General features: G+C 42.7%; 1 protein-coding gene and 1 pseudogene across 6 annotated transcripts in view; one reads left to right on the top strand and one right to left on the bottom strand.

The window, feature by feature from the left end:
* The window catches only part of VTI1A (vesicle transport through interaction with t-SNAREs 1A), a 356,990-nt gene that overhangs the window by 304,706 nt on the left and 31,846 nt on the right, over positions 1-20,438 (top strand). The window contains exon 9 of one of the 6 annotated variants that reach the window (XM_057506328.1): positions 15,073-17,188. The exons of the other annotated variants lie outside the window; for them this stretch is intronic. Within the exon in view, the coding sequence (XP_057362311.1) occupies positions 15,073-15,112 (40 nt within the window). The 3' untranslated portion in view covers positions 15,113-17,188. Of the gene's footprint in view, positions 1-15,072; positions 17,189-20,438 lie in introns of those variants that run through there. 6 annotated transcript variants of the gene reach the window in all.
* On the bottom strand, positions 378-8,111 carry LOC130684655 (tigger transposable element-derived protein 1-like; annotated as a pseudogene).

The raw sequence follows: 20,438 nt of genomic DNA on the forward strand, positions 1-20,438 counted from the left end.
AGATCATTGAGTTTCTAGAAGCCTGTGGCCTCCAGCCTCAGTCTTTTACCACCTACTGCTGTATGATACCAGGAATGTGTAAAACTGTGTGTGTATCAGACACCTGTGCAGTGGCCTTTACGCTGTCTCAACAGTTTATTCATTTGATTCATGCCGCAGCCCCCTTTCTGAGAAATAACATGACAAGAATGTGTATGGTTCGAGGGAGAGAAAAAGGGAGAGATGGAACAATTTTAAAAAGCTGCAGTTATAACTGCCAATGACAGTGTCTCTGGCTTCCGTGGGAGTCATTTAAAGGTCCCCCATACATGGAAGCCCAACGTGCAGTGTTGGAGATGGACTTACCCGCTGTGGACATGGCCCCTTTAGGCGCTAGGGATTTTTCCTCTTCTATGCCAGCAACTCTTAGACTCAGTTTTCATGCACGCTATCAGTCACCAGCTACTGAATCATCCCAATCAGTCTCTATAGCGTTTGAAGTGTTGGTCAACGTAGCCAACTGCAGGCAGTCCTGATTGTTTGCAGGAATGAAGAGGGCTCGGGGCATGGTTACTCCAAAACAGTAAATAATGCAAAGGAGTCAGATTTTGAGAATTATCTTTAGTTGGTTTTGTTTTTATACAACTTCTTTGCCTTCCTAGTTACATTTGGCTTAAGCTAACCGTGGTGTTTAAAAGGTTATATTTTAAGTTTTTATATTATACAGACGAGTGTTGTGGAAAAAAACGAGAAAATTATGGAAGACTGAAGAAATTAAAATAACTTATAATCACACCCATAAAAATCGCCTGCTCAATATATGTCTAGACAATTTTTTTCTGGCTACATATACATACAGATAAAAATTTTTACTGAGTTGAGCATTTTTCATTTTATTCAATATTGTGCTCATTGTTCCACATCAGTTCATCTCTGCAGCATCATTTTTATTGGCTGCATGGCACTGGGTGTTAGGAATGCACCACAATTTGCTTATACAAATACCTGTTGATGAACATTTGCATTGTATCAAAATGATAGTTACTAACAGTGTTACAGTGTACAGTCTTGTACACCCATGCCTGTGTGCACATGTTCTAATATATTCTGAGAGTTAATGACTAACTCTCAGGGTCATTTTAGATTTTCAAAATGATGTCAGCCTACAGCCCAGAAAAGCTGCCCAGATGCACATTCCTACAGCTGGTACCCCATGTCCTTGCTGGGTGTTATAATTTCCTTTCATCCTCACTAACTTGATAAGCAGGGGAAAATGGCATCCCCCACATTGTTTTACCAGTTCCTTTCTTTACTAGTTGAAGCTAAGCATCTAAAAATTGTTGCCACTTCTATTGTAAATTACTTGTTCATATCTTTAACCCATTTCTTCCCATTACAATATTTGGCCTTTTAAATGGTACATTTGTTTAGTTTTTATTTATTGAAAAATACTTATTGAGCACCTGTTCTATGCTAAGCACTGCTTGGTGCTGGGGAAACAATGAGGAGCAAAAAAGACACAGGGTCTGCCCTCAGTAGAGTGAGGAAACACACATTCGTCAGTCACACCAACGGGAGAGTATTGACATGAATACTGTGAAAGAGAGCTTCCTAGAGCACTGGCAAGTGATTCTCAAACTTGAGCGGGCATCAGGATCACCTGGAGGGCTTAATAAAACCGATCTCTGGGCCCTAAGCACAGAGTTTCTGATTCAGCAAGGCTCAGGTGAGCCTAAGAATTTGCACTTCTGAAGAGCCCCCAAGTGGTGCTGATGATGCTGGTCCAGAGATCACACGTGGAGAACTTCTGGTCTGGAGATTTCACCTCAACAGGGAGGCTTAAATATGGTTTCCTGAAGAAGCAATGCTTAAGCAGTGAGTGAAAACATAACCTAGACACTCCTGTCATACAAAGAGCTGTGCAAGAGCCCTGTGGTTAGGGGGAGTGCAGAGAGAGCAAGGTTAAGCCTGTGTGCCTGGAGAGGCAAGAGAAGGAGCAGTGGTAGGAGATGAGGCAGAACATGCCAGACTGTATGCATGTGGTAGGACATGTTAAGGAATGTCAAAGAATTTTGATAACATTAGGTGTAAAAGGAAATCTTAGGCAATAAAGTTGTTTTATGGAAAGAAACAAAACTAAAAGTTAACTACAGGCACACCTCAGAGATATTGCAGGTTCAGTTCCAGACCACCACAAGAAAGCGAGTATTAAAATTAAGTGAATCAAATGAATTTTGTGGCTTCCCAGTGCATATAAAAGTTATGTTTGCACTGTGCTGTAATCTATTAAGTGTGCAATAGCATTATGTCTATAAAAAACAACCTTAATTTTAAAATATTTTACTGCTAAAAAATGCTAGCCATCATCTGAGCTTTCAGTGAATCATAATGTTTTTGCTGGTCAAGGGTATGTAAGCTCAGAGTTGATGGCTGCCGACTGACTAGGATGGTGATTGCTGAAGGCTGGGGTGGCTGTGGCAATTTCTTAAAATAAGACAACAGTGAAGTTTGCCACATCGATGGACTCTTCCTTTCACAAACAGTTTCTCTGCAGTATGCAATGCTGTTTGATAGCATTTTACCGACAGGAGAATTTCTTTCAAAAATTGGAGTCAGTCCCCTCAAACCCTCTGCTGCTTTATCAGTTAATCCTTTGTTGTCATTGCAACAGTTTTCATAGCATCTTCACCAGGAGTTTCCATCTCAAGAAATCATGTTCTTTGATTATCCATAAGAAGCAACTTGTCATCTGTTGAAGTTTTATCATAGGTTTGCATCAATTCAGTGACATCTTTAGGCTCCACTTCTAATTCTAGTTCTCTGCTATTTCTACAATATCTGTAGTGCCTTCCTCCATTCAAATCTTGAACTCCCTTTAATCCTTGAAAGTTACCCAGGAGGATTGGAATCCACTTCTTTTAAACTCCTGTTCATGTTAAGTTTGTTTATTAAGATATCATTGATATACAATTTTATGAAGGTTTCACATGAACCACATTGTGGTTACTACATCCCCCCTATTATCAAGTCCCCACCCACACCCCATTGTAGTCACTGTCCATCAGCGTAGTGAGATGCTATAGAGTCACTACTTGTCTTCTCTGTGCTATACTGCCTTCCCCGTGACCCCCCTACGTAATGTGTGCTAATCATAATGCCCCTTAATCCCCTTTTCCCTCCGTCCCCACCCACTCTCCCCAATCCCTTCCCTCTGGTAACCGCTAGTCCCTTCTTGGAGTCTATGAGTCTGCTGCTGTTTTGTCCCTTCAGTTTTGCTTTGTTGTTATTCATGTTAATATTTTGACTTCTCCCCAAGAATTATGAATCATGAGTGTTCTAAGTGGCATCTAGAATGGTGAATCTTTTCCAGGTTTTCAATTTACTTGGCTCAGATTCAGCAAAGGAATCACTATCTGTGTCAACTAAAGCCTTATCAAGTGTATTTCTTAAGTAATAAGACTCGAGAGTTGAAATGATTCCTGAATCAATGGGCTAGAGAACGGATGTTGTGTTAGCAGGCATGAAAACAATCTCATTGTACATCTCCATCAGAGCCCTTGTGTGCCCAGGCACAATGTCAATGAGCAGTCATATTTTGAAAGGAATCTTTTTTCTGAATAGCAGGTCTCAATAGTTGGCTTAAAATATTCAGTAAACCATATTATAAACAGATGTGCTGTCATCCATAAGCTTTTTTATTCTGTTTAGAGGACAGGCAGAGTAGATTTAGCATAATTCTGAAGGGCTCTAGGATTTTCAGAATGGCAAATGAGCACTGGCTTCAAATTAAAGTCACCAGCTGCATTAGCTCCTAACAAGAGAATCAACCTGTCCCTTGAAGCTTTGAAGCCAGGCATTGACTTCTCCTCTCCAGCTATGAAAGTCCTAGATGGCATCTTCTTCCAATATAAGGCCACTTCATCTACATTGAAAATCTGTTGATTTTCATATAGCCACCCTCATTAATTATCTCAATTAGGTCTTCTGGATAACTTGCTGCATCTTCTACATTAGCACTTGCTGTTTCACATTGCAATTTTAGGTTATGGCACCAACCTCTGTTAGCTTCAAACTTTTCTTCTGCAGCTTCCTCACCTCTCTCAGCCTTCATAGAATTGAAATAGAGTCTTACTCTGGATTAGGCTTTGGTTTAAGGGAATAAATACTATGGTTGGTTTGACCTTCTATCCAGACTACTCAAACTTTCTGCATATCAGCAGTAAGACTATTTCAGTTTCTTATTCTTGTATTCACCAGAGCAGCACTTTTAATTTCCTTGAATTTTCCTTTGCATTCTAAGCTTAATCATTTCTAGCTTTTGATTTAAAGGAGAGATGTGCAACTTTTCACTTGAACACTTAGAGGCCATTACTTGTAGAATTATTACTTGGGCTAATTTCAGTATTGCTGTGTCTTGGGGAACAGGGAGGCCTGAGGAGAAGGAGAGAGATGGGGGAATGGCTGGGTGGTGGGGCAGTCAGAACACACACAACATTTATTGATTAAGTTCACTGTCTTATATGGGTGTGGTTCATGATGCCCCAAAACAATTACAATAGTAACAGCAAAGATCACTGATCACAGATAACAGGAACAAATATAATAATGATGAAAAGGTTTGAAATATTACGAGAACTACAAAAATGTGACATAGAGATACAGAGTGAGCAAATGCTGTTGGAAAAATGTCTCGATGGCCTTGCTCACCACAAGGTTGCCGCAAAACTTCAGTTTATTAAAAACACAATATCTGTGAAACACAATGAAGCATGTGCAATAAAATGAGGTATGCCTGCAACAACTACACACCAAGTGTGTCAAGTATGCAAAATAATGAAAAGCTAGTGCTTTCAAAGATAAACATTATTATTACAGAGTTACTTGAAACTTCTGTTTATAAACCTCACTAAGTTCCATGAAAAGCTAGTTGATAAACTTAGGTTTAAATATAGTTGTAGGTTTAGAAAGACTCAACTGCTGTTTTATAAGCAGTTGGTATCTGATTCTTACCTGCTGGTTGCCCTAGGCAACCTCACCTGAAGAGGAAACCAATGCATTCAAATTAATAATCAGTAGGAAAATCAGGACCCAGATTCCAATTGGAAAGTAGAAGGTATTGGTGCCCTTTAAAGAAGAGAGGAAAATACTTGCTCTGGCTTAACAAAAAGTGCTCAATGGATCCTATAGTTCATAGTATTAAAACCTCTCATTTGGTTCCTGTCATAAGGCAGATAGAAAGTTGAGGCTTTTAGCAGGAATGCTGGAAAATATATCCTGTATGCTCTTTATCAAAAAGAAAGGAAAATTTAAATGACATAAATATTCTAAGTATGTATAAGTACTTTTAGAAGCTGTGAGACTGGATTAGTGGCAGGTAAATGGGATGAGATGGAAGCCAAGGATTTCTTTCTTTGAAGTCATAAAGGAAAACAAGGAAATAGGACAAGGTCCACACCAGTTGTGGTTTTGTGAGAAAGGATTTATATATTATATATTACATTGCCTTCAAAACAGAGTTTAAAAACTACTAATTTCTTAGCCATATGAGTTTTATTCTTTAAAAGGGAACTCCCTCAGCTTCCCAATCATTGGCTTAAACCTGACTTTCCAAACCATTCTGTAATAACAGTAGTAAGAGCAGCTAAGATTTATTGAGTGTTACTATGGGCCAGGTACGGTGTTAAGCTCTTCATATGTGTTATCTCATTTTAACGTTCACAACAACTGTTGGGGTGAGTACTTTTATCACGTCTGGTTACAGATGGGAAACCAAGGCACAAAGTCATACAACTAGTAAGTGGTTGTTTGAACCCAGATGGTCCAAGTGCAGAGCCCATGCTCTTAGCCATTAAGATGTCCTGCCTCCCCAAGTCCCTTCTTTACCTAGGGGAAAAAAACCCTAATTGCAGACTTAGTGCCTAAAAGGAAGTTGGTGCCTGAAATTCAGTGCTGAGTATGAAGAAAAAGCTGCTAGATTTTTTTAAAAGCATAATAGAAAAACCAGTCTTGTATATTGTATAAAGTACATTTGTTCTAGTCCCAAAAACAGGGAGGCATAAACCAACAACAATGCGGGCGTGCTGGAACCGTGGGAGCCATTACCCTCTAAGTTACTCTGTGTTTCGAGGTATTTCCCTACAGGGGCCGGCGCATCTGTCTGGCCTGCCTTCCTTTTTTTTTTTTTTTTTTTCCCATTTCTCTACATTCTCCCAGTTGTCTTAGTTATAATGAAAAAAATAATAATTTAAACAATTGTTTGAAAATTAATGGGATCAATGATCATTTAACCAACTTATTTTAAACATTAACTCCATGTAAGACATGATGAGATCATGTTAAGCCCAGAATGTTCTGGGCACTGAGCCCCTTCCTAGGACCAGGATCATCAGGCACCTTAAGGAGCGTAACTTTGCGGTGTCTGGGGGATCCTTCGCCCTCTTGCTGTGGGATCTAGCGAAGCGGTCACGTGCAGGGCAGCTGCTGAGTGCCTAGCAGAATGAGGATACAGCATCCTCGGGGTCCTGCGGTCCCTCCGAAGCTCAGATAAAATACATCACCACGCTTTGTGTCTCGTGCTGTGTGGTACTTGTGTCACACAAGGGTGGCTCTGCAGTACTTACCCCTTGCATCCCCGTACCTTTCCTGGGACTTCTGTGCCCCATCTCTTTCACCCCAACCCCATGTAATAGGTGACCCCCCCAGGATAAAGCCAGGCCTCCCTCAGGCCCTCTCTGTCCCCACCCAACACATTCATATCCTATCTTACCTGCGGGGGGGCTTGCAGCTCCCTGCAGATATTTGAAAGAGAATGAATGATTTACATAATTAAAACAAATTGCTCGATGAGTGTGAGAATGCATTGTTGTGGTATAATGGGATGATTTAGATGCTTTGTGAGAAGCAGTCTGGGGGAAGCTGCCCTGGCACCCTGGAAATACACTTAAGGCTCAGTGAAGCTCTGTCTGTAAGACCTTAGGTCAGTTAGAGCAGGACGTGGCGGTTGTCTCTGGAACAAGGCGTAAGATCAAAATAGAGACTCTTAACTTCGCAGGTCTGCCTTCTCAACTTAAAACATACGATGCAATTTCTGGAGCACCTGCTGAAGCCTAAGGGAGCCTTTGGTATTCCCCCATTGACCAGTTTACCATTACATTTGGGGATTTTTTTCTTTTTCTTTCCCTTTTTTTTTTTTTGCATGTGTTTCCACCATCTACCTCTATGTATTCTGGTTCTCTGGTACCACAGAGAAAGCATTTTAAAAACTACACTTAGGATTTCAAATTAAAGGAAATCAAAGGGACATAAAAACTATACAGCTAAATGCAGTGTGTGATCCTGGAACAGCAGTGGGAGTGAGGGTGAGGGCACTTATTAGGGTGTTATTAGAATGATTGGCAAAGCTAGAATGCAGGCTGTTGACTCTGTTAGTATTATGCCATTGTTAAATTTCCTAATTTTGGCAAATGTGTCATGGTAATGTAGAGGGGCCTGATGCAACTGACTCTCAAAAGGTTCCCCATGAAATAAGCATTTTTGCAGAAAGAGAATGGTAAGGTTCATGGGACAAAATAACAATCTCATGAAGGTTGTTGTAGGAGCTCATTCTATGACTTCTGCGACTTTCCCATTAAGTTTGGAATTATTATAAAATAAGTTAAAAAAAAACATCATATTAGGAAGTAATTCTGGCCTCATCAGACTGACAATTACTCATTTCTTAAAAAAACAACTGGGAAGGCTAGAAAAAAGAAATAATATGCACACTCCAAATTTCTGTGTGAAGCAGGGAGAGCTGAAGTTTGTAATTAATTATATCCAAGTGTGAGATGAAAATCCAGATCACCAGCCCAGCCTACTGACATTATGCCTGGTTTGGGGGTGGCCGTCTCAGGGGCTTCAGGATAAGGGCACCAGCCAGGAAGTGAGCCCTTCATGTGCCTGGAAGGACACATGCCTCCTCCGACGGTGTGAGGGAGGCTTTTACATTTGATTTGCAGGGTCTGTCTCCCATTCTCTTAAGGAAGAAAATGAGTTGACTTGGTGGCCACATCCATTTACAGTGTTAGACGAAACCATGGAATTTCCCTGTCTTCACATCCTTAGCAAGGTAGACTTGCCAACAATAGCTTCCTGGCTTACGCCAGAACGCACCCCGATCCATGAGCTGGAGGTCCTGGGCAAGGCAGAGCGGTGGTGAGAGCTACAAGCCCCCCAGAGCGCCCCTAAGGTTCTGCTCTGGGTGTGGTGTCAAGTGGGAGGGCCAAAGTCATATTCACACTTCAGCTTTTCTTGCACCAATCTACGCATCCCATTGTTCCACCTAGGTTTGGAAAGGTATATAGCAAGGTCCAAGTGTCTCACCTCAACTTCCTGTTGGAACACTCTAAAGCTTACAGCACAGCCTGGGAGAGCACGTAGAGCCCTGGAAAAGGATCCAGTTCAGAGGTGGCATACTCAGATGCCCATGGGGACCAGGTGGGTGCCACACGTTAGTAAAACAAGCCAGGAGGTGATGTGGAAAACTGGAGAATAAGTGCCTTATGAAAAAGCCTTCTCAGAATCCATCCCACTGTTGCCATGGGGAATGCCTGCTGTGGTTTCTAGAATGCCTGAATTCTAGATTACAAATCTCCCTATTTGTAAATTATTGGCAAGAAATTTTTTTAAAAAATTAAAAATGGAGCAGGCCAAACCAACACATCTGGCAGGTGGGATCTGGCCACAGACTGCCAGTTGGCAACCTCTGATCTGATCCAACCCACTCATACTATGTGAATGACAGTTACATCCCACAAACAGTTATTGGATGCTGACAGGGTGCCGGCAGTCACACCTCTAGTTAATGGCAGAGGTGGGCACACTAGGTCAGAGTGTTAAACTTGAATAGCAAGTGTTCTGGTTGGACATGAAAACAGAAATTTGGCTAAAAGATGCAGCCCTATGAGTAGGAGTAATTAATTACAACTGTTTCTTAAAAACAAAATTAATTCCATCACTAAAAATCTTGTAACATCCTACTTCTGCCACATGTTCGTAGAAATACCTTCTTAAAACTCAGTGAGTATGTTTCTCCTAACCACAAACAAACTGGTTTATGGAAACAAATATGGGTAAAGATGGGGTTCAAAGTGTCAGCTACAACTGCTGCTGGGAAGAAAGTCTCCCCTCCCAACCAGCACCATTTTTAAGTGATTTGTTTTAGAAATAAACAGGATGGTTAGGACTTCTCTCAAAAGAAGTTTTTAGCTTCTCTCTAAAAAATGTCCTGGCTCTCCCAGGGAACTCAATGGAAAGGCCTTTTGGATTCGCCAGGCCCCAGGGCAGAGGGGAGGCTTCCGTGAGTGCGCACTGGCCCCCTTCCCCATGCAATGTCGTATGCTCGCCCATAACTAAGGCTCACATGTGCCCGGATTCTGAAGTCATCCGGACTTAGGCTCAAATCCAGAAGCTACCTCATATGAGCTGTGTGGCCTTGGGCAAGTTGCCTAAACTCCTTCAGTCTCCCTGTGTTGAAATGGGGATAGAAATGGTCCCTAACTTGGAGAGCAGCTTTAAGAATTCAGTGAATGACTTCTCCTCAACACTTAGTAAAGGGGTGTGGGCGCGGCCCTGAGCAGTCATCATTACAGGTGCTCGCTCGCTCATTCCTTGTAGGATGAAGGGAGAACGTGCTTTCGAAAGGAGCAGCATGCCTGCACACATGGGCCAGACCCTGAGAACTGGGAAAGGAATGTGGGGACAGATGTGCCCCCTACCCAGCAAACAGCTACAGCGCAGGAGCAGTCCCTGAGGCACAGGTTGCTTCAAGGATTTTTTGGTAAGGTTGTATTCAGATATAATTCACGTACCCTAAAATTCACCCATTTAAAGTGCATACTTCAATGCTTTTTAGCATATTCACCAATGTGTGCAGCCATCATCACAGTCAATTTTGAAATATTTTCATCACCCCAAAAAGAAACTGTAACTGTCAGCCCCACACCCCGGTCTCCCCAGTCTCTCCAGCCCTAAGCAACCTCTACTCTGCCTCTAGATTCACCTATGCTAGACATTTCATAGAAATGGAATCACATAATATGTGATCTTTTGTGACTGGCTTCTTTCATTTAGCATGTTTTCAAATTTATCCACGTTGTAGTACCAGTACCACATCAGTACCATGTTTCTTTTTATGGCCAAGTAGCATACCACATTTTATTTATCTGTTTGTTAGTTAATGGGCACTTGGGTTGTTTTCACATTTAGCTATTGTGAATAATGCTGCTGTGAACATTCATGCACAAGTTTTTATGTGGACAGAGGTTTTCATTTCTCTTGAGCATAAACCTAGAGTAGAATAACTGAGTCAAATGGAAACTCATTGTTTAACTTTTTTGAGGAACTGCCTAACTTCTGTAAAGTGGCCATCTCGTTTTATATTCCCACCAACAGTGTATTAGGGTTTTGATTTCTCCATATCCTCACCAACACTTGTTACTATTTGACTTTTTGATTCAGCTGTAGTCATGAGTTTGAAGTGGTATCTCATTGTGGTTTTGATTTGCATTTCACTGATGACTAGCGATGAATAATGATCTTTCCTTATGCTTGTTGGCCATTTGCATATCTTCTTTGCAAAAATGTCTACTCAGATCCTTTCCCATTTTTTAATTGTGTTGACTTCTTATTATTGAGTTAAGAGTTCTCTAAAAGGTCTAGATTCAAGCAGTTTGCACATATTTTCTCCTAATCTGTGAACTGTCTTTTCACTTTCTTGATAGTGTCCTTTGGCACAAAAGATTTTTTATTTTGATGAAGTACAATGTATCTATTTTCTTTTGTTGCTTATGCTTTGGTATCATATCCAAGAATACATTGCTAAATCCAAGGTCACAAAGATTTACTCCTATATTTTCTTCTAAGAGTTGTATAGTTTGGGCTCTTGCATTTAAGTCTTTGGTCCATTTTGAATTAATGTTTATATATGATATGAGGTAAGGGTCCAGCTCTCTTCCTTAGCATATGAATATTCAGTTGTACAGTTGTGTTTTTAAAGGAAAAGAACTATGGAGTGATGTGGCCATCGACTAAGACCTCAGCCCGATCCACCTTGGAAGCCCACTGGCCAATCAGAGCAGGATGGGCAGAGTCAAGTTTCACAAGAGCCACTTTAACTCTCAGGAGCTCTAAGCTGCAAGCCATAGTGTGTAACTCTAAAGCTCATAAAGTACGCCTATTAACTGGAAGAAATAATAACCGATGAGGTAATGATTTAATCATCCTAACATACTTAACTCTTACCTCCCGGCCATCTCTAGGTCTTTTAGGCAGAAGAAGGGTAAAATAGAAAGTCTTTTGTCAAAAGACGAAGGGCTGATTCTTGGCCACCCTTGTGATCTTAGGCAAGTCACTTAACCTCTCTGAGCCTTGGCTTTCTCATCTCTAAAGTGGGAAAATAATTCCGAGTTCCCAGTACTATTGAGTGGGTTGAAGAAAGCATTCCCATGTGTCAGAAAGCACATAGTCCTCATGTCCAGTGGCCACGTAAAGCATGTGTGTTCTATCTCATTCTATCCCTGTCCCCTTTTCTACTATTTTTCAAGCTAAAAGCTAACTATGTGTCTGATATATCAGATCATAGAAGCCAGAATCCAGGAATCTTGTTTAGTAGGAAATTCCAGAGACACAAACCCTACCCACAAACAATCCTATGCAAGCCCTATTCCTCCACCCAAAGCATTAACCACAAGGCTTAGGAAAGGATGCTATTAGGACACACCTTAATTCGTCTGAGAGTGTGCTTGGTAGGTTCCCAGGCCTCAACCCATCTTAGTGTTGCAAGTAGTGGCCCTGGCACCTGGCAAGAGACAGTTGATTGGAAAGAAAACTTGTAGCCCTTGGATTGAGTGACTGCCCACCTAGCATAGCCTAAATGTTGGAAGAGAGGACCAAAGGGATCTTCAGAGTGTGGGTTGGGATTTTCCCCTCAGCCTGAAATTCCTTCCAGGTGTGCCCTGCCCTTGGGTTGAAGCATCGCATCATTGCCAGAACCTAGCATCTTCCTTGGGGTCGGCAGTGAAGAGCCAGTGGGCATAGAGACACTCAGAGCAGTGACAAGAGCTACACAAACATGACAAGGCATAACAACCTATGAGCGGCCATTGGCATAAATCATAGGGTGTTAGAGCTGACAGCAGAACCTTAGAAGTCTTCTGTCCAACTCCCTCATTCGGCAAAGGACTACTATGTCCCAGAGACACAACATGACTTAGCTGAGGCAAGGTATCTAATGCACATGGAACCTGGAGGCCATGGAACCAGGAACTGAAACTTTTGATGTGGAGGGTATTAGAGAAGGTCACAAAAAAGAGGCTGGGCACTCAGGTCTGGAGCGGAGGGTACTGAGAATAGCTATTTTACTGGGAAGAGGAAAGTTGAAATGGACTGAGGCAGAGGCACAAAGGCTAGAAGAATCTCCTCTGCAACTCTGCTTGGTTGAAGGTTCTCCTCTGAGGTATATTCTATCTCAGCTGAAACTTTAGAATGCCAGAAAAAGATGGCAAGAAATGTACGACCCAGACCTGCCTCTGCCACTGACTATCCAGGGGCCCTCCAGAACCACCACTTCCCCTCTGCACCTTGGTCTTCTCATGTAAATAAGATAGGAGTATGGTAGGTGCACTCTGCCGGCCTGTGGTTCTGACCAGTCTCCATGTTTAAGGTCAAGTTGTGCTTATAGTAGTAAATTAATCTGAAGATGAACAACTTTTTGTGAGCATATTTAGCAATGAGTTTGGGAGGATGATTCCAAGTTCCATGGTTTTTTTGTACATCTGTTCAGGTGGTACATTTGACCTGACTAATAAAAAGTGCGTGGGCCTAGTGTACAATAGTAAGAGATAATTGCAATGCATGAAAGTCTCTTGAGTCAGTTAACTCTTATTACCTGGAAACCATTTATAAGAGGCAATAAATTATTGGGACAACACAATTAGCAGTCCCACAATAAAATGGGTTTCATGTGTGTGCATGTAGGTGTCCCCTCCCCAGGGCCTGTCAAATTAAAGGGTGCATGCTTGAAGGGATTGCTGGTCCCTTCTGTGTTCACAGGAGTGTGTTAACATGCAGCAGGGTTGACATATCCCAGGCTAGACCAAAGCAATGAAATAAGCTTTCCACGCCTGGGAACAATGATGCCTGTGTCACAGCCAGTCAATGGCTGCTTCAGTGCCTTGTACCTAATAGATTCTCACCAAGCGTTGGCCAATCTGCTGAGTGATATTTGAGGTTGGATCTTGTGATTCTGTTTAAACACTGTTTCTAACACTCCCACCCTTGAATTTAAAAACTGAAACCACTTAGCATTTAGAAAAAAATTTTTCCCATAAAGTTACAGGTTCTATACTAGCATGGACAGAGTTGGGACAATTTTTTTATACGAAAAGTTTTGTATAAGGATTCTAGAAGGTGCTGCTGCACTAGCAAACCAGTTCCAAGAGCCCCATTGATCTCTTACATTTGTTTCCAGTCCATGGAAGAAGATCATCTCGTCCCTGAGCCGGCCCATGCTTAATTCAGTGTGTCTTAAGGCAGTAGGATCCTGGACCCCTGTGCCCTGAATCTTCACACCATTTGCTTATTAAGGAAGGAGAACTGCTTTAGAATTCTTCTGCAATGATCTGAAATGACCTGGCATTTACTTTCACCAACCTTTCGGTGTTTGTATCACCCAGAGTTTTCTTCCCTCTACTGTTGCATTACAAGCAGGATTCAAATTCCTAAAAGCAGGGGGAAAAAAAAACCCAACAAATCCCAAAGTACAACAATGTTAATGATCCGTGTTTTAATTTTATTACGTTGCCTGTTTCCACCACAAGCTTAAAGAATTATCGAGGCAGACTGCACTAGTCCAAATAAGCTGGACGTAATAGACTGGCCAGAACTAGTGCTAAGAAGGCAAGTTTGTAAGTTGAGTAATTGAAAACGTAATAAAGAAGGAAACAAGTTGCCGTAGAGCAAATGTGGGTTTCTCTCTTTTGTGTGTGCGTCCAAATTTGTGGGGGTTTTTTTTTCAAAAATATCACTAGATAATTTTATGATCATCTATCTGTGACTCCTTCCATGATGATAAATGTGTAATCTGATCTTTCAGAAGAATAAACAGTTCCTTGTTAATTACTTTATACAGCTGTCAGTGCAGCTTTCTCTCTCTTTGCACTCTCAGTGTCTCCCTGCCATAGATTTTCTTGCCGTTCCTGGCAAACCTCCAGTGAGAGCCTGGGATTTATTAGGCTGACTTGGTGCAAAGTCTATTGATTGTGGCCCCGAGGGTAATAACTAAATAGAGCCAGAGCAACAAGTCAATAACACCATTGTTGCTGCAGCCTGCATTCACTCGAGGAGTGAGATTGTTTTACAGCAGCCGAGGGTAATCATGGGCAGATCAGTGTGTTCAACACGCACTGCATGCGCCGCGTTAGTGCTGAGGACTGTTTGACAGATTTCAATGGGATCGCTGGAGAATCGGGGTGGGGTATGGGGATTATGAACCCTGTGAACTCCTTTATTACAGCTTAAAGGTTTCAACTTTAGTTTTTAACATCTGCTGCCACCTCGGCAACCTTGGAAGCTGGGCTGGGGCAAGGGAGTGTAGAAACAGGCCCTGGGCCTTAGCACTGAGCAGTCTGTTCTGGTCCGTGTCCCAGAAACAAGATGGTTATGAGCTGAGAGATTGTCTCACAGCTGCCGTCTGTCATCCATCCGGCCACCCGGCCATCATTTGTATGAGGAGCTAGCCAGTGGCGCCGTCCCTGGCTTCACCTACGCCAGAATATGTTCAACATTAACCATCTAAATAGGAGCTGTTGTAAGCCCAGAGAAAGTCGTGTCATTGTCATTTTCTCACTTGCATATCTTGACTTGCACCAGCTCAATTTTAAAAACCATTTTTATAAGGCTTACTTTGGAAGAGCAACCAGTCACATCTTTCAAAGTTCTTTCCTAACTGGTAGGAGTTCAGAACTGATTTTCACATACCTGATGATTGGTTCTTTAATTACAGGAAGTAAAATCAAAGTCCACATTAATGTCTGTCTCTCCTTTGCCTTTTTGAAGAATCCTCACCACACCTCATGGCAGAAATGTGTTTCTGTGAATGGGAAGGACTAGAAAGTCATGAAACAGGTTCCCAGATGTGGCCTGTCCTCATAGTCTCCCAAACTCCCAGACTCATGCTGTCCGAGTGGTGCCTGACTCACTGAGGTGGAGTGGATTGCGTAGGCCCACCATGGAAAGCTGCAGGACCCTGGCCCACAACCCAGGGACTGATTGGAACAAACGGTTGTCACAGGGCAGCCCTTTACTACATACATTTGTCCTTTGACTCTTTGACGTATAGAGTATTGTGGAGAAAAAGACTATCTCTGGGGTTATATAGTTAAAAATAAGGCCTGACCAGAGGCTTTTATTCTGCACGTGAAATCTGCACAGTGGTCGTCCTCAGTGAATACCACATTTCAATTCCGTACCTAACATTCGTCAGAGACAGAACTCATCTGCAGGAGAGGGAACTAACCCTTCTGGGCCTAAAATCGTGGGAGGGCTGGGATTCACACCCAGGCTCCACGGGCCTCAGTTTTCTGGACCTTGGGCCATTAGTGCCCTGGCTCCTTCCTAAGGAAGTGCTGACATAAACTTAGATTCTGCCTGTATTGTCATTTAACTTTGACAGAAGCAAATGGAAAGTACTGGTGATAGCAGGTGCCATAATAGTCTTGTTACTCACACTCTAGGAAAGTGATTAGATTTATGACCTGGAATTACCAGGCACCTGGATAAGCAAGCACTACACTATTTTTACTTTAATACCAAGACCATCATTTCCATGCTGTTGACTGAAGAACCATGGAACACCTCGGGAAAGGCAGATGCCTCTAGGCAGTTGCTCAGGTTTTCTGCTGAGGCCATGACCCTTATTACCCTCATCCACCCTCCTAAAAGTGGTGGTGGCCATGGTGTGCTATGCCCAATAGGGCTACATGAACCAGTGACACACAAATATGCACAAACCCGGTATCAGGGACCCAATCTATATTGAATGCAGATCTTTCACAGAATCTCATATTTTTAAGCAAATTTAATTTATTGTGCACAGGACTCAGAGTTTTTTCCTATTCGCTTCTATTTTACTGAAGGAATCCTTGGCAAATCTATGGCAAAAAAATAAAACACTTGGGAAGGTTTTTAAACCCCCCCTGCAGAATGACTCACTTAAATGAAAGGTTCAGAAGCACAGAGCCATTCCATCAGGTAGCAGCCCTTCTAGAAAAAGAAATGCTTGAGAGCATAACTTCTGAGCAAAGGTGGGTCACACCTTCCTCCCCTGGGAAACATGGGTAACTTTCTCATCAGATGCTTTTGTCTGAATGAAGACATCCCCGTCCAGCCTGCTTAGGTTCAACCCTGTGATCCAAGCAGTTTTTGACATATCAAGATAACCTAAACATTGATAAGCTTTGGCACAGGAAAGAAATATGCAAGAGAAGCTCAGGAGCAGAGGGGGGAGAAATGGTAATCTAAGTTGACTTGTAGAATACCTATAAATTCTCCAAGAAGGTGTTTTTGTTGGGGTGGCTGTGGAAACTTCACGTTTGCTTTATTGCAGCTTGAAAAGGCAGAAAGGGAAAACACCAAGGAATCCAGACATTGACAGTTATTTGGGGTTACATGACCAGTATCTCATCTCAAGTTTTCCAAGCACGGAGGCCAGGTATTTTCGGTTTTATATACTCTTCTAAGTGTCAGAGCTAGTCAGAATCATCTTGGATGGAATAAACAAAGGAATAAACCGCTGAAAATAATAGCTTTGTGTATTCTGTAGATGCTGCGAAGTCAAAGGGAGCCGTGTGTGAGCTCATAAAACAGTGGCTGCAGATTTATCTTTTTAAGAGGAGACTGGATTTTGACCCAGTGGCCAGCGTGGCAATAGTATTACAGTTGTGAAAACACCAGTGCTTTTTCTAACTGCGTCCAATCAAACAAGTCTCTTGTGAATCCATCTCCATAACATAGAGCATCCACTCTTGGCCTCATGGGGCAGGTTATTCTAAACTTAAATACACTCATGAGGGCAGTAATATAGGAGCTGGGCTTATTTTCAGATGTTTCAGATAATCTGGACTTGAATTCTGAGACTACCCCTTAGTCTGTTTGCACATGCTCACCACCTAGGAAAAAATATTCTTCGACAATCAAATCTGTTTCAACAACTACAGCCAGCATTCATTTTTCATCCCTGTATTTTTTGGTTTCCTGAATTTGTGGTTTTGAATAATCTGAAAATAGGCATCTGAAGGATTATGCACATAAACAGGTGAGATTTGAGGAGAAAAATATATATTTGCTCATGTGATTATATAGAAGCGGTGCTGCTCTGTGTAACCACATTCCTCATTTACAATGTGCTGCTGTGTCTTAGAGCTCCCCTGTTCTTTTGAATTCTCATGGACTATTATTCTGTTACAAGCTCTTTATTGCTTTTCACCTCTGAATTTCCAATGTTAATTGTTTAATTCTGAACTTATTTGTATGGGATTTCAATAATGAAGATTTGGGTAGCACCATGATCTTGGTGGAAAAGGAATTTAGCGATTTCACTTAGACTTTGCTTAAATGCATGCACAGTATTTCAGAATAAAACCTTAACATCTTTGAAAACAAAATTTAAAAGTAAGTCCATTTTTCTCCCTTGCCTTTATTCAGAAGGCATTTCCAGTTGAGGCTTCCTACACGCAGTTTGTGTAATCCACTTGATTCTCAACGTTGACCTCATGCAGTATATTTTGTTGTTCCCATTCTTAGACTAGGAAACTAAGTATCAGTAAAATTAATGACTTCAAAACCACATGGCTAATAAAAATTGAGGTCTTTATGACAGTCTGCAAGGCCAGCATGATCTGATCTCTGCCCCCCGTCAGCTTACCGCCTTCCAGTCGTCCTCCTGTCTGGGCGCACTGCCTTCTCTCAGTGCCTCCGGGATGCCACTCTATGTAAAGGCTGCTGTGCCGTTTGCCTGGAATCTTTTTCTCATTCCCAACCTGCCCCTTGCTTCTTAACCCAGTATGTCCTTCAGCTCCCCACATTCTCACTACCCACGGAAGCCCTTTTCAGGCCCCAGATGAGCTCGTCCCCGTGGCAGCCATGGGGTGCGGCCATCAAGTTGCAGGGGAGGCAGTCATTACAGGTGTGGGCATATTTAGGCAACCAGCTTAGCATCAAACTGAGCCAACGTCTTCCCAGGCAGCTCCCAGCCACTGACTGAGCCCAGTGGAGGTCCCAGAGCCAAGCCATTTCTGCCCATTGTGGGATTCCGCTAATGGAAAGGAGCCATCTTGGCCCCAGAGCGCCTCAGCGGGTTGGCCAAGACTTGGTCACCTATGCAAGGTGGTCTGAGGCTCTGTTCTCCATTCCTGCTTTGCTTTCCTAGGAGTCAGATCTGCATGACGATCTGAAGCCTTTCCCTGCCAAGCCTGCCTCCTCATCCATCTTTCACGATGTTACCCTCTAGGAAGCTTCCTCTTCTCCTAACTCCATTTCCACATCTTCCTTCCTAGAAGTCCTGAGTGACACAAGTTTTCCTTTCTAGACTCATAATTTCCTAGCAGCCTCTTTCATAGCCCTTTGCAGTTCCGTAGTACTGACAGAGTGCAGCTCTGTAGTGTGCGATCGCTTTGTTAAGGTCTGTAATCCCCAGGAGGACAGGCACCTGTCTGATTTTGCTCGTCATTGCATCCCCAGATCTAGGTGTCTTCCTTTTATCCCAGAGTAGAGAGGCTTGTGCTCCGGTCTGGGGCCAAATCACCCCCATCACCCTGCCCTGGTGCTTGCTCCACACTGTGTGTCCAGGGCCACTTCATACACCCTGCTGAGCACCGAGGCCGCCAGAGTGGTGCTGAGAGTGGGACACTGAAACCTTAGTGCTGACCTGACCAGAGAAGGATGTCATCATGAGGCCTGGATCAGGCTGCCCCTGTGTTAAGGCCCTTTGGCTCCTTTTTCCTGTGTGAAGTGCATGCCCTTTCTCCTGGAGGAGAAGGTAGGACTTCAGCATTTTGAAGGCCTTCTGAGTGAAAACATCTGTATCCGATTTTTCCCGTCACAGTGTATTAGCCAAGTCCTGCTAAAGAGCAGCTTGTAGTTGACAAGACTCTCATCAGAAGGTGTCACTGCCATCAGCTGGAATTACAGTGGGGCTGTTAGAGCTGGTGCCCTCGCCAGATGCCAGGCTGGGTAATTGCTTTTGGTCTACCTAAATTCCCTCCAGACCTCTCCTCGGACACAGTATGCTTCGTCTCTGCCCTGCACTGCTAGCTAGTGTTTGTTAAGAGCCTTTCAGCTGCTGCCATAGCTCACTCCAAAAATGGATGCACTCCTGAAGGACCACTTGTCAGGTGGGGACTCCTGCTTGGGAGAAGGGCTGGCTTGCTAAGGTGGACCCTAAGGCCCTTTCCCCTTCCAATTCCGACTCTGTGATTTGATGTTTGTTGCCTTCAAAACATAGTGTTCATCATGACTATAGTGTAAGTGAAAAAACTGCCAGATCAAAAGGGTGGAACTCAGTAGGAAAGATGTTTAAATACACACACATAAAAAAGTGTGGGTGCAAATCTAGATATCCCTGGGACCCAGAAATAGTCACAGTTGTCTTTCCCTCTTGTGTGGATTTTGACACCATAATTAAGTGAAGACAAAAACATATATACGGTGAATGAAAGGCGTGTAATCTTTGGGATAATTCTGATGTAATTAACACAGCAGAACTGCATAAGGCCAATGGGCCATGAGTGGAATTTTCCAACATTGATTAAGCTGGACTCGAAGAGAACTGAGTCTTTGTCTGAAAGCTGCCAAATGAAAACAACTTTGGGATATTTAAATTCAGGTTGAAAATTGGTTTGAGTAAGGGATATTTAAACCACAGCTGTTCAAGGTCTAAAAACATATGAGTATATGTGCATGCATGCGCACGCACGCACACACACACACACACACACACACACACACACACACACACACACTCTCTCTCTGCCTCCTCCGAAAACAAGTTAGCCAAAGGTGTACATTCCTTCTAAGTTCTCATGATCAACAGATGTAAATGTTCATGGTGCTCAGATGAATTATGGACCCTAATGAGATTTCAATACTGAGCAAACAATAAAAATTTATGCATTGCATAGTTGCCGTGGCCTTTGGCTCCATGGCTAGTGTTCCACCCTTTCAACAGCTTTAGTAATATAATATCCAGCTGGCTTCGGAGGTAAGGAAAATTTGAGGGGTGAATTGAAATTGTGAGAAATTATTTGATGGATTACTTTGTCAGAGTAATGCATGGCCTTGGCATAATTACTGTGGCCACCTTAACCCCTTGCGGCAGGTGGTGACAAAGGGCTGCAGGGCCTATGTGCCCAGCCAGTTCCCACACG

Source organism: Manis pentadactyla, chromosome 8 (genome assembly GCF_030020395.1).
Source record: "Manis pentadactyla isolate mManPen7 chromosome 8, mManPen7.hap1, whole genome shotgun sequence".
NCBI classification, from domain to species: Eukaryota; Metazoa; Chordata; class Mammalia; order Pholidota; family Manidae; genus Manis; species Manis pentadactyla.